The 12,514-nt window shown below is 39.6% G+C and overlaps 1 protein-coding gene across 5 annotated transcripts in view; it reads right to left on the bottom strand.

Moving 5' to 3' along the window:
• klhl20 (kelch-like family member 20) overlaps nt 1-12,514 on the bottom strand; it is an 86,373-nt gene that overhangs the window by 33,400 nt on the left and 40,459 nt on the right. For all 5 annotated transcript variants that reach the window (XR_013579338.1, XR_013579339.1, XM_078561513.1 and 2 more), the window contains exons 4-5: nt 6,962-7,120; nt 4,085-4,179 (exon numbers count right to left, since the gene is read on the bottom strand). Coding sequence is in view for 3 of the 5 variants with exons in the window: in XM_078561513.1 (XP_078417639.1) it covers nt 4,085-4,179; nt 6,962-7,120 (254 nt within the window). In the remaining 2 variants the exon portion in view is untranslated. The remainder of the gene's footprint in view (nt 1-4,084; nt 4,180-6,961; nt 7,121-12,514) is intronic.

Raw genomic sequence — 12,514 nt, 5'->3', positions numbered from 1 at the left:
CCAAAGAAGCAGGGTCCAAAGAAGCAGTGGAGAGAGAGAGAATGGAGTGTCATCAGTGTAGATGTGGAACCTGAAGTTATGTTTTTGGATGATAATGCAGAGGGGTAGCATGTAGATGAGAAATAGGAGGTGGTCAAGGATAGATCTTATGGGACTCCAGAGATAAATGTTCAAGAGTAGGAAGAGAAGCTATTGCAGTTGATACTCTGACTATTATTCGAAAAGAATTGAACCAAGAGAGGACAGAGGTGGACACTGGAGGAAAATCATTCGAGGAGGATAGTGAGATCAACTATGTCAAAGGCTGTAGATAGGTCAAGAAGGATGAGAAGGTCAAGAAGGATGAGAAAGGCTGATTTACTACAGTCATAGTCACAAAAAATGCCATTTGTGACTTTGATAAAGACTGTTTCAGTATTGTAGCAGGCCTGGAAATCTGATTGGAAGGATTCAAACAGGGAATTGCAGGAAAAATGGGCACAGATTTGGGAGGTGATAGGTCTTTGGAAAGGATACAATTTTTGGAAAGGGAGGTTGGAGATGGGTGGCAATTTGCAAAAACAGGTGTCAGGTGAGGGCTTTTTGAGTAGAGGGGTGATGACAGCAGATACGAAGGTGGGAGGAAGAGGGAGGGGCAGCGGGGTGCACAAGGGAAAACAGTAACCGAGGAGAAGAAACTGTTAACAACATCAACTAACATGAGGCCAAGGAAAGGAAACTGGTCAACAGTTTGATGTGAATAGGCCTGAGGGAGCAGGAGGTGGATCATATGAACAAGGGGAACTGAGAGAGCCAAGAGGAGATGAGATACAATCAAGAGAAATACACAAGTTCAGAATTTTAAAAATGAGGTGTGGTTTTTAAAAAAATACATCTGAGAAGAGATAACAAATGGGTTGAAATCCCCTGGTAATTGTGGAAAACAATGTGATTAGCTGGCTCATTAACACATGAAACCTTTCTCCTTCTCAATAGGTCAACCTCTCTTGTGAAAACTGACTATTTTAAAATACATAACATTTTCCCAAATCCTTCAAAAATCCCAAAATGTGCTATCAGCACATTTGTAATAGCTTTCTGCATTACAATTAATATAATACAAAGTTAGAAAATTATGTATAAACATTTACACAGAACTAAAATTAGCCATAGCACCAACTTATACAATGTGGAATCTTTTCTGTGTTAAAGCCAAAGGACGTGGAGAGAAAATGAGTCACAACTGATAAGGAATGGACATTATACTGTGTTGGTTGAGATGGGTGGATGAGAGTGATTAGATTCAGCAAATTAAAGATGGTGTGAACGGATGGTTTTCAAAAGTGCAGAGAAGCGGAATGAAAAACTGATGCTGACACATAGCTGAAGTTTATAATCACTTTATAAACATGAGTTTAGGGGGAAGGATAGGGTGATGGGAGCAGCGATACACAAAAGGTTAGAGTCGACTAACCAAAGGATGCATGAGGGGTTACAAGATTGAAAGAGGTTCCAGGGGGTGGACAATAGCTGATCGGGGCCACACGTATCTGAAGAGCAATTTTAAAACAAGAGTTCATATGTCAAAGAAGTCAAGGCTTTAAAGACCTGAAGGCAAGTCTGTTTAATTCAATATGTTTAACAAAGTTCTTCTGTTGCACATGCAACTCATCCTTAATGATTCACTTTCTGGAGATTTGAAATAAAAATTTAACTCCAAAGTTGACAGTAGTTGTGAAATCACTGGAAAACTGCGAGTTGATTGGCTGGTGAGCATTGCTCCTGTTTTTCCTTTTTCCAAAGTTAGACTTGGAGAGTGGCAGGAAACAACGAGAGCAGAGCGGGGCTTAAAACAGCATGGAGAGGGCGAAACTTCATTTGGTGAGCAGTGGGAAACGATAGCAGAGCGGGGCTTAAAACAGCATGGAGAGAGCGAGACCTCACTTGGTGAGCAGCGAGAGCAGAGTGGGGCTTAAAACAGCATGGAGAGAATGGTTGCAAGGATGAGGAACTTCAGTTATGAATATAGATTGGAGAAGTTGGGACAGTTTTCCTTGGAGAAGAGAAGGCTGAGAGGAATTTGATAAAGATATTCAAAATCATGAGCGGTCTGGACAGGGCAGATAGGTAGAAGCTGTTCTCACTCTTGAAAGGATCAAGAACGAGAGGGCACAAGTTTAAAATAATGGGCAAAAGAAGCAAAAGCAACACGAGAAAAACTTTTTTTATGCAGCGGGTGGTTAGGGTCTGGAATGCTTTCCTGAAAATGTGGTGGAGTCAGGTTCAAAAGAAGCATTCAAAAGGGAGTTAGATTGTTATCTGAAAAGGAAAAATGTTCAGGGTTATGGGGAGAAAGAGGGGAAGTGGCACTAATTGCTCATTTGGACAGCCGCTGCAGACATGATGAGTTGAATGGCCTCCTTCTGTGCTGTGCCAATTCTGCGATAGTCGTAGTAACAATGAACAACATTATGTCACTCCCTTTGTGCTACTAAGGATTTCCAGTTTGCTTCTGGGAAAGTGCCACACGGCACAATTGTCATCTAAGCCTTTGGAAAACTCAAGACTGAGAATTTAAACAATTCTAGTACAAGAATTTGAGCAAATCTGTGATTAACTTTCTAATCATATACCTACACCAACTGAAAGTCAGTAACATGCTAATTTAGTTTAGTTAATCTAATATCTGATATGAGGAAATTACATAGTCTTGGACAATAAATAGCTAACAAAATGTTAATTTAGAGATGTCAGTTAAAGCGCCATGAATCCTCCTCTCAACAGCAAAAAAAAAGGATTTGTATCTTTTGCAAAAAACACATATTTCCTCCAAGGGTCATGCTTATTTCTGGTCATAGCTTGGCCATCACATGTTAGCATATCTTCTGACATTGTGAGCAATGCCAAGGCTGCCACTGCAATCCCCTGACAAATGACAATTCTATTAAAGGGAAAGTTATTATTAGGTTATCTGAATGAACGGGCCAGAGATTTATTTATAGACGATGAATTAAAATTTAGCTTAGATAAGCTGTAGATGGTAAACCACACAAAACCAGGAAACATGGATAATAACCGTTGAAAATTTATAATCCAAAAATTAACCATTTTAGAAAGTGTTGACTTCCATGGTTTTCGCAGATTATAAACTTCAGCTGTCAGTCAGGATCAGTATTAAATTCCACTGATTTAGAGTACTCCCCATTGGGCAAGGTGTTAAGTACCAACAAGCATTAGGAGTGTTGTGTGAACCAAATCATTCTCTCAACTCAGCAGTGTTATTAATACCACAGTGCTTGTAAGAAGTATCTATTTAACTACTGTATAACATCAGGTTACCCAGTTGTACCCTACCCTTCACTCACTGAGATGTATGTAATATTATCTCAGATAGAATGTATTGCACAAGTACTGAATGCCCTCCTTTTAAAAAAAAAGACCTCTTTTTTTTAGGTCCTTTTGCATGAGGACAGGCAGAAAACCTGCTCTCAAATTGCTACGCACAAGAGGTGCATCAACATCACAATATGATAATAATCAGCTTTTAATTTCCTTTTTCTTTCCTCCATGCTTCCATTTCCCCTCTCCTGTGTTCCACACTTCAAACTTCTGAGTTGGAAATTGAACTCGGCAGATGTGAACCTGTACTTAGGAAGCCATGACACACCACTTAGTTTGTAGAGTCAGGAGGTCACAGCCAAATCTCAGCCAGAACAACACACGATCTACCTCTGTCAATTCCGCTTCAAAACCAGCTATCAGCACCCATGTGACTGATTTTGCCTCTCATCTGGTTTAGGTATTTCTGACCTTTACTTACACCTCTCCAGGAAAAGGCAGCTGAAATCAGTAGCTCACTATCTGCTGCTTTGTACCAGAGATTTTTATGCAGCAGGCTAAACAACAAAATATTTTTTTAGATCTTGGAACAAATCTTCATTCATCAACAGAAATTCAAAACAAAAATAAATTGAACATGTTAATCTGAAGGATGTCCAAACATATCAAAAGCTACTTAAAAAGTAACAGCTACACAGTACCTGTGTAAAAAAGCTATGATATCAATGGTTATATGCAGATTAACATAGGACAAAAGAAACCATACCTGCACTCTTCATCACTCTTGATGAGGGGATCAGACCCAACTGTACCCACTAGAAACTTGGGACTGAGCAGTGGCAGGCGAACATGTTGCAATACCTAAAGTGAGGAAAACAATCAAGATTACTTGGATCAATGGCTCCCAAGCCAACATATTGGCTACAGCTTACTTCATCAAAAACTGATTTACATTTTGACACTGTATGCTGAACTCCCAACATGCTGCATTTCAGAGAGTCAGGACTTGGGTTTACACTTGTAACCCCCAATACTGCTGAGTTTCCAATCTCAACAATGTCACTGTGGGGATGTGTCAAGCAAGGATCAAGTTATTTGTCCCTTGCCGCCACCACTCTGCCCCCAACCCTATCCCCAATCTAGCTCCTTCTAGCAACTGGCTCCGCAACAGAGTTGGTTGAAGCCTTGAAATATCTGCTCAGCTCAGGCAAGTAGAAAAGCTGAGGAAGAGAGAAGATTACTAGGAAGTAGTGCTAACCTCAGGGGAAAAAAAAGTTAAAACAGAAAACTTGCATTTGATAGGAGGGGCAAAGAGCAAACATTTGTTTAGAAACAAATATCTCTAATTTAGAATTTGAGATTTCACAACCACACCTCAAGCATAAGCTCTTGGGACAGTAATTGCAACAATAAATGTAAAACTTATTTCCTTTAATTAATAAGTACCCCTGGATTTCACAAGTAGTTTTGAACACTCAAATAAACACAAAGCTATTAAAATTCTATTAAAACTATTAAAATTCTGAACCATAAACACTGGTTTAAAAAGTATAATAAAACAGAAAAACAAATTGAAGATGAGCAGTTGTACTGGGCTGTGGTTCATCCAAAGAAGAATTTTATCATCATGTTCAGCTGTGTTAGCATATATGTTCATTCCTGCATTTTCTCTCAGAGTACATCTTCCTATTACAGCCAATTTATATTAAAGCTTATTAACTCAAAAGAAACTATCAAAATTCAGGGTGCCATATATGTGTTTGCTCACAAAACACAGTCTATAAAGGTTGATTCACCTATGCAAATAGATAAAGCAGATTTCAGGGTCCAAATTAAATAATAAGTAATGTCCAGTAAAATCTGCTTTCCTGATATATAACTTAAGGTGACAGTTTTTTTTGGGGAGGAGCAAGAGCCAAAGAAAGACTAAAATAAAAGTGTCATTTCAGAAAACCATGACAGATACTTGGCAGCCAAACTGGGCATTTTAAAAGGAAAGTCCTGCTTATCTGTTTGGCTAGCTGAGAGTCTGATATAAAGATTTTTCAACGCTGAATTCTGAATGTGTTGCAATTTATTTTGACCTCAAGTGATATTTGGGTTTACAGATTAAAAACAACATGATACACTCTAAACAAATGCAATCAGTCATCGAGATTGCCAAACAATAGTTGACTAAAGCAATATCAGAAGGAATCAGGACATCTGTCATGAATCCCAGTTATTGTCTCAACTGAAGTGACAATTTCATTAAACAAGGCTTCATATGGACATCTAACAAGTTAATGGAAATAAATTGCCGTCAGTAAGATTTTGGTCTACATTTTGAAGTGAAGTTACTCCCTCTTTAGATGGTGCCCACATTAAGCCACATCCCCTAACTGTGGAACAGCCAAATCTATGCTTTGGTTTCTATCAATGTCACGCTGAGACTGCCTGCTCAGAATTACAACAAAATAAGTTTGACATCACCTCTAAAATCTCTTTCTCTGAAAGCCCGACAGGGAAAGAAACCAAGAATGCAGGCAACTGCAGGTTCAAGCATGCAGAACAACTGAGTTAATTCATAATTGAAAGTATTTTAAGTAGTAGTTTCTCAACCAGCCTAAGATTTTGAAAGTATCCACAATTGCATATTTACATGATGATTAGAACTTAGGATGCCCAATTACATATTTGTCCAACTAGGATAAAAGCCATTGTGCAAAATACCCCATATCGCTTGCTCAGATTAGTGGAGCAGGTTCATGTAGCTGAATTCAATCATTAAAACAAACAGAATCCAAGGCATATGGAAGGTGCAAGATGATTAGACACTGGTCTGTGGTACCATAGGTTGCAATTCCGATTTCTGAATTCCGAAAATCCAGTTCCTAATTCAGTTTTACAATACAGAAGGCCGCCATTGCTCATGCTGCCAATGCTAGAATGAATAACCAAATGGGGGCCAGGTACAGGAATAATCAAAAAAAAATCAGAATACAAGCTATTCCAACCAGTTTTGTACATGTCCTAAGGTGTAGTTATAAAAAATTACTGCATTGCCACAGAACTGGCAGCAAGACATCTGCCCCCATTCTCAACAGAGAAGAACCATATGATTTAGCGATACATTTTAAAAAAAACAGGAATTTTTATGCTCTAAAAGAGATTTGCTACATCACAACTCAAGGTAACTGCGCCAACTGCTGTGGAATTATCCTGAACTTAATATTTCAGCTGCGTTTATGACGAAGGAGGTTTAATTCATCAAATTATTTCACAACAAAGTGCTTTGGGTTCTTCTGAGATCATGACAGGTACTTTATAAAATGCAAGTCTTCATTTCTTGCCTGAAACTACAATGGAGTGTTTAAATTTTATTTTCCTTAAATATTGAAGCATTCGCTTCACTTAAAATGACCCAGCTCAAATCCATGCTCACATTCTGGTCACTAGTAACTTCAACACATGGCTGGCTCAGGACAGAGGATTAGTAGCAACATTCTAATTAAATAGAATGAGATAAATGGGTCATGTAGCATGGCTCTGTGCTGCACTGAAACTTGGAACAAAGTACTGTTATCTTAATTGAATTATAGCTTTTGAAACCCGACTAAAACAAGACCGAAGGGTTCAGATTTACACCTGGATAATGACTTACCTGGGGAAGCTGCGGACGTCGCTCTTGAATGCTATATTTGACCCAGGCCATGACTGCATTAAAAACCTGCTCCTCACTCCGCACATTCAACTCATCACTGGAAATTATATCAATAAGTTGATTGGCTGGTAACAACATGAACTCCTCACTCTCCATCACCTGAAAGCAAGAGGAGAAAAAGGTGTAGGTTTTATCAAAGTTGTGGGACATACACAACACTGCTTCAAAAAGGAAAGTTTCCTTCAATGCCAGTTTTCTTTCAGCAAAAAAGATCCTTTTTCCTAAAGCTAACAGCTGTTGGAGTAATATTTACAACATACTTCAAACAGCCCATCACCCCCTGACTGATAGGAACTTAGCAGTCATGCTTTTAAAAGGAATACATACTCTCAGTTGAAATGCTTCAGCCTTTTAATTTTCAGTAGCAGCAAATAGATAGAGCTCCCTGTGGAACACAGGACTGGGGTGTTTGCTATCAATCAAAATATAACTTCATCTAGAATTTCAAGAATTTTGATTTCACATGGGGAAATGGGTGAACAAGCAAGCCAGCTTTTCTGAAAATGGAGACCTCGCTTTACTCCTGCCAAGTTGAAAATACAAGTTATACATCTACAGAAAGTATTCCCTATCACATCAAAAGAGGATATTGAATATTTCAGTTAATCTATTTGACTACAAAGTCTACATTGTCATTGGAAAAAAAATGGCTCCTGAGTAGCATTAACCCAAATTTCTGCTTGCATAGTTTCTTCTATATCTACCCCATCCTCTGCCCTAACAGCCTCCCCACCCCCCCCCACCACACTGCCTCACTCCCACCCCTGCAAGAATTCTCAAGGCGCTCCAGATAGCTTGCTCAAATAGCTGCTCTTCATGTACAATTCCAGGCAACAAGTGGCAGCAAACTTATTGACTGTGAAAAGAATCACAACCGACTCTGATCCTGTCCAACAAGTGCTACTGGATTTTCATTGGGAATTGAAATCCCTGTTTTGTTTTGTTTTCCCTCATTTGGTCCAGGGCCAGTAAGGCTAATTGCCTTGTGGTAGAAATAGCTAACTCAATGCACAATATGGAATGAACTCGGGGCCATTCAGGTTGTATGGCTCTGTAGCATCATTGTGCCCTGATCAGTCAAACAGTATGTATGTATAATTTATTTCCCTTACCATCTTATAAATAATTGTGCACAGGCTTCTCTTGTATGCTTTGAATAACAAAATCATAAACACATCCATCAAGAATGGGGTTTGATTTTGTTATTGGTACCACACAGAATACATCTCTCTACATGCTCTCCCTTGCCTCACTAAGTCACGTGAAGTATAACCAGAGTGTTGCACAAGCAAAATTTAGACCGACAAAACAATTTTATTTTCCCTCTTCCTCTGTAGAAAGGCAGTTGGTTTGCTCCCCCCATCTTCCAACAGTCTAGTGAGAAGGAGGAATTGAAGGAAATTAGTATTACTAAAACAATAGTGCTGGAGAAATTAATAAGACTGAAAGCCGATAAATCCCTAGGGCCTGAGAATCTACATCCCAGGGTACTAAAGGAAGTGGCCATGGAAATAGTGGGTGTGTTAGTTGTCATCTTCCAAAATTCTGTAGATTCTAGAACAGTCCTGGCAGATTGGAGGATGGCAAATGTAACCCCACTATTTAAAAAAGGAGGGAGAAAACAGCAAATTAAAGACCGATTAGCCTAATATTAGTAGTAGGGAAAATGATAGAGTCTATTACGAAGGATGTGATAACAGCACACTTAGAAAATATCAACAGGGTTAGGCAAAGTCAACATGAATATATGAAAGGGAAAACATGTTTGACAAACCTACTAGAATTTGTTGAGGATGTAACTAGCAGAATAGATAAGCGAGAATCAGTGGATGTGGTGTTTCTGGATTTTCAGAAAGCTTTTGATAAAGTCCCACATAAGAGGTTAGCATGTAAAATTAAAACACATGGGATTGAGGGTAATATATTGGCATGGATTGAGAATTGGTTAGCAGACAGGAAACAGTAGGAATAAATTAGTCTTTTTCAGAGTGGCAGGCAGTGACTAGCTGGGTACCACAGGGATCAGTGTCTGGGCCCCAGCTACTCTCAAAACATATCAATGGTTTGGATGAGGGAACCAAATGTAATATTTCCAAGTTGGCTGACAACTTGAAACTTTGTGGGAATGTGAGTGATGAGGAGGGTGTTAAGAGGCTTCAAGGCGATTTAGACAGGTTGAGTGAGTGGGCAAATACATGGCAGATGCAGTATAACATGGCTAAGTGTGGAGTTATCCACTTCGGTAGGAAAAACAGAATGGCAGAGTATTATTTAAATGGTGATTGGGAAATGTTGATGTACAAAGAGACCTGGGTTTCCATGAAGGCTAATCACTGAAAGCAAGCATGCAGGTGCAACAAGCAGTTAAGAAGGCAAATGGTATGGTGGCCTTTATTGCAAGAGGGCTTGAATACAGGAGCAAGGATGTCTTACTGCAGCTGTCCAGGGCCTTGGTGAGAACACACCTGCGGTATTGTGTGCGGTTTTGCTCTCCTTACCCACGAAAGGATATACTTGCCGTAGAGGGAGTGCAGCGGAGGCTCACAGGCTGATTCCTGGGATGGCAGGACTGTCGTATGAGGAGAAATTGGGCCAACTAGGCCTGTACTCACTGGAGTTTAGAAGAATGAGAGGAGATCTCATTGAAACATATAAAATTCTGACGGGGATGGACAGACTGGATGCAGGAATGATGTTTCCTCTGGCTTTGGGGTCTAGAACAAGGGGGTCACAGTCTCAGGATGCAGGGTAGACCATTTGGAACTGAGATAAGGAGGAGCTTCTTCACTCAGAGGGTGGTGAACCTGTGGAATTCTCTACCACAGGAGGCTAATTCACTGAATATATTTATGAGGGAAGTAGATTTCTGGACTCTAAAGGCATCAAGAAGTATGGGGAGAGCGCAGGAGTGCAGCGTTGAGATAGAGGATCAGCCATGATCATATTGTTTGGCAGAGCAGGCTTGAAGGGCCAAATTACCTACTCCTGCTCCTATTTTCTATGTTTCTACGAGATTGAGAACTCAGCATGAGGACACTACATCTCATCACTATGACACAAGTAGCAACACCAGTATGCCACATACAGGTTTACTCAAATCAAGACATCCTCCAAAACACACAACAATGATACAATCAATAAATTAAATAAATTGTATTCACACACTAGTTTACAAGTATACAAATTTGTACCATAACTACACCAATGTACACCTTACCAAGAAAACTGCATTCCTCAACTATTCATTTTGCTAAAATTCATTGCAAAGCTGGCACGGACATGATGGGCCAAATGATTTCTTTCCATGCTGTAGATTTCAGATTCTAAAGCAGCAGCTATTTACCAAAAATTGAACTTGATATTCACAAGTACACATTTCCCAACAGGAATTATTGTACATATGACTCAGTTGCTATACAATAATCTTGCTAAAAAATATACATTTATGGATATCAGATGAGAACAGAAAACGCTTAACTGTGATGCACCCTAAAGTCAAACAGCCTGTCAACAATTATTGTATCGGATCACACAAGAATAAAGTTCTGGATGACCATGCGTGTGAGAATTCAAACCGAGTGAAGAAAAGTTAGGAGAGGTGACAAAAGATGAGGTGAAAGGTTTTTCTTTTAAACTAGTTTTTTTAAGGTCAAAATGAAACAAGATGAAGCTTTTGGAGAAGACTTGGAGGGTAGGACCTGGAATGGTTTCAGATCCAGCCATTGATGGTTGAGCAGAGATGTGTTAAAGAGAAGCTACAATCAGAACATTTGCATAGAAATAAAAGCAAGTTCATTTAGGAAAACTTGAATTTTAATCTTCCAAGCAAAAAGGATTTAGAACAGTTCTCTTCACAGGAACTGTGGCAGCATATCAGTCAATACTGATGTCTCATACAAAAAATAATCATGTGAGAAATTAAGCTTCAAAGGGATAGTCTTATGCAAGGTATGCTAAGTACCTCCTGACATAGATCCTAAGTAATTCAGTATTCCTTTTCCTCCTTTATGGATGTCTTCAATAATTGTATTTACTGGGATCCCCTATGGTGATATGTATTGATCTGTTTGACGAGCGGGTGCACCTTGTAACTAGTGCAAAGAGCAATCCCTTAGCTATATCCCCACTCTGCATGATAGAGAAGAGGATTTATGTACTTACATTTTAATCAGAAATGATAGACACAGAAAACTCAGAGGATTGAATTATCTTCAAAATATATTTAAACAATTATGGGCAGAATTTTGCCATCGGCGAGCAGGGGGTGGGGCCCACTCACCGATGGGTAAAATGACATGGGATAACGTCGGGCAGAACCCCTGACATCACCCTGCCCCATTTAAATTTTCAGGAAGGCGGGGGGGCTCAGCAAAATCAGCAGCAGGCCCGCTGACCTGTCAATGGCCAATTGAGGCCATTGACAGGATCATTTAACCAATTAAAGGACCTGCCCGTCCAACCTTAAGGTTGGTGGACAGGCCAGGAGCCCCAGCGGCAAATAGAGAAAACATGAAACCTCGTCCAGCGGTATTACTGGATGGTTTATAGATTAAGAATCTATATGGATTGTTGCCTGGAAAAGGGTTTATTTGGGAGTCTAGCTAAGCAGAAATCTTTTGGGAAATGTTATAAGACTAAACTTAACTGTGTAACTGTAATTTTGTGTGTTTAAGTTTTCTTTTCTTTTGTTATTAAATGTTTTAATTTAATATTTTAAATCTCCAAAAGCGGTAGTGGAATCTTTACTTCTGACTTCAGTACACATACCATCTCATGATAAAAATACAAATTGCAAATCTTTGATAGGTTGACCAAGTTTCCCCATGGCATTTGGTCAGCCCGGCAGTTACCACCTGCCATATCATAACAAGCCAAACAGACAGACTGGTGAAACAGGCAGCCATGACTAGCCAGAGAAGTAAATGCCTATCAGAGCAAAGAGAAAATGGCAAGTTGGATCCAAAACTGGCTCAGTGGCAGGAAGGGGTAATGGTCAACTGCTGTGTGTGTGACTGGAAGGCTATTTCCAGTGGGATTCCACATGCTGAGTACTTTTGTGATACACAACAATGATTTAGGCTTGGGACAAAAAAGTTGCAGATTACACAAAAATTGGCCATCTGGTTGATAGTGATGAAGAAAGCAGTAGGCCGCAGGAAGATGGACTGGTCAGGTTGGCAAGAAAGTGGCGACTCAAGAGAAATATGATATAATGCATTTGGAGAGAGAAAACAAGGCAAAGGAATACACAGTAAATGATAGGTTATTGACAAGTGTAGAGGAACAGGGGTGCATGTCCATAAATCCATGAAAGCTGGATGGGTAGGTAGGTGGTTAAGGTAGCACATGGGATACTTTCCTTGATTAGCTGAGGAGCAGAATACAAGAACATGGAGATTACGCTTGAACTGTACAAAACACCAGTTAGGTCACAACTAGAGTACTGCGTACAGTTCTGGTCACCACATTAGATGTACCCTCTCTAGTGTGATT

The sequence above is a fragment of the Cetorhinus maximus genome, chromosome 17 (assembly GCF_964194155.1).
Source record: "Cetorhinus maximus chromosome 17, sCetMax3.hap1.1, whole genome shotgun sequence".
Classification (NCBI taxonomy): Eukaryota; Metazoa; Chordata; class Chondrichthyes; order Lamniformes; family Cetorhinidae; genus Cetorhinus; species Cetorhinus maximus.
Note: the sequence above shows the minus strand (reverse complement) of the source record. Positions and strands in the feature narration are given on the sequence as shown.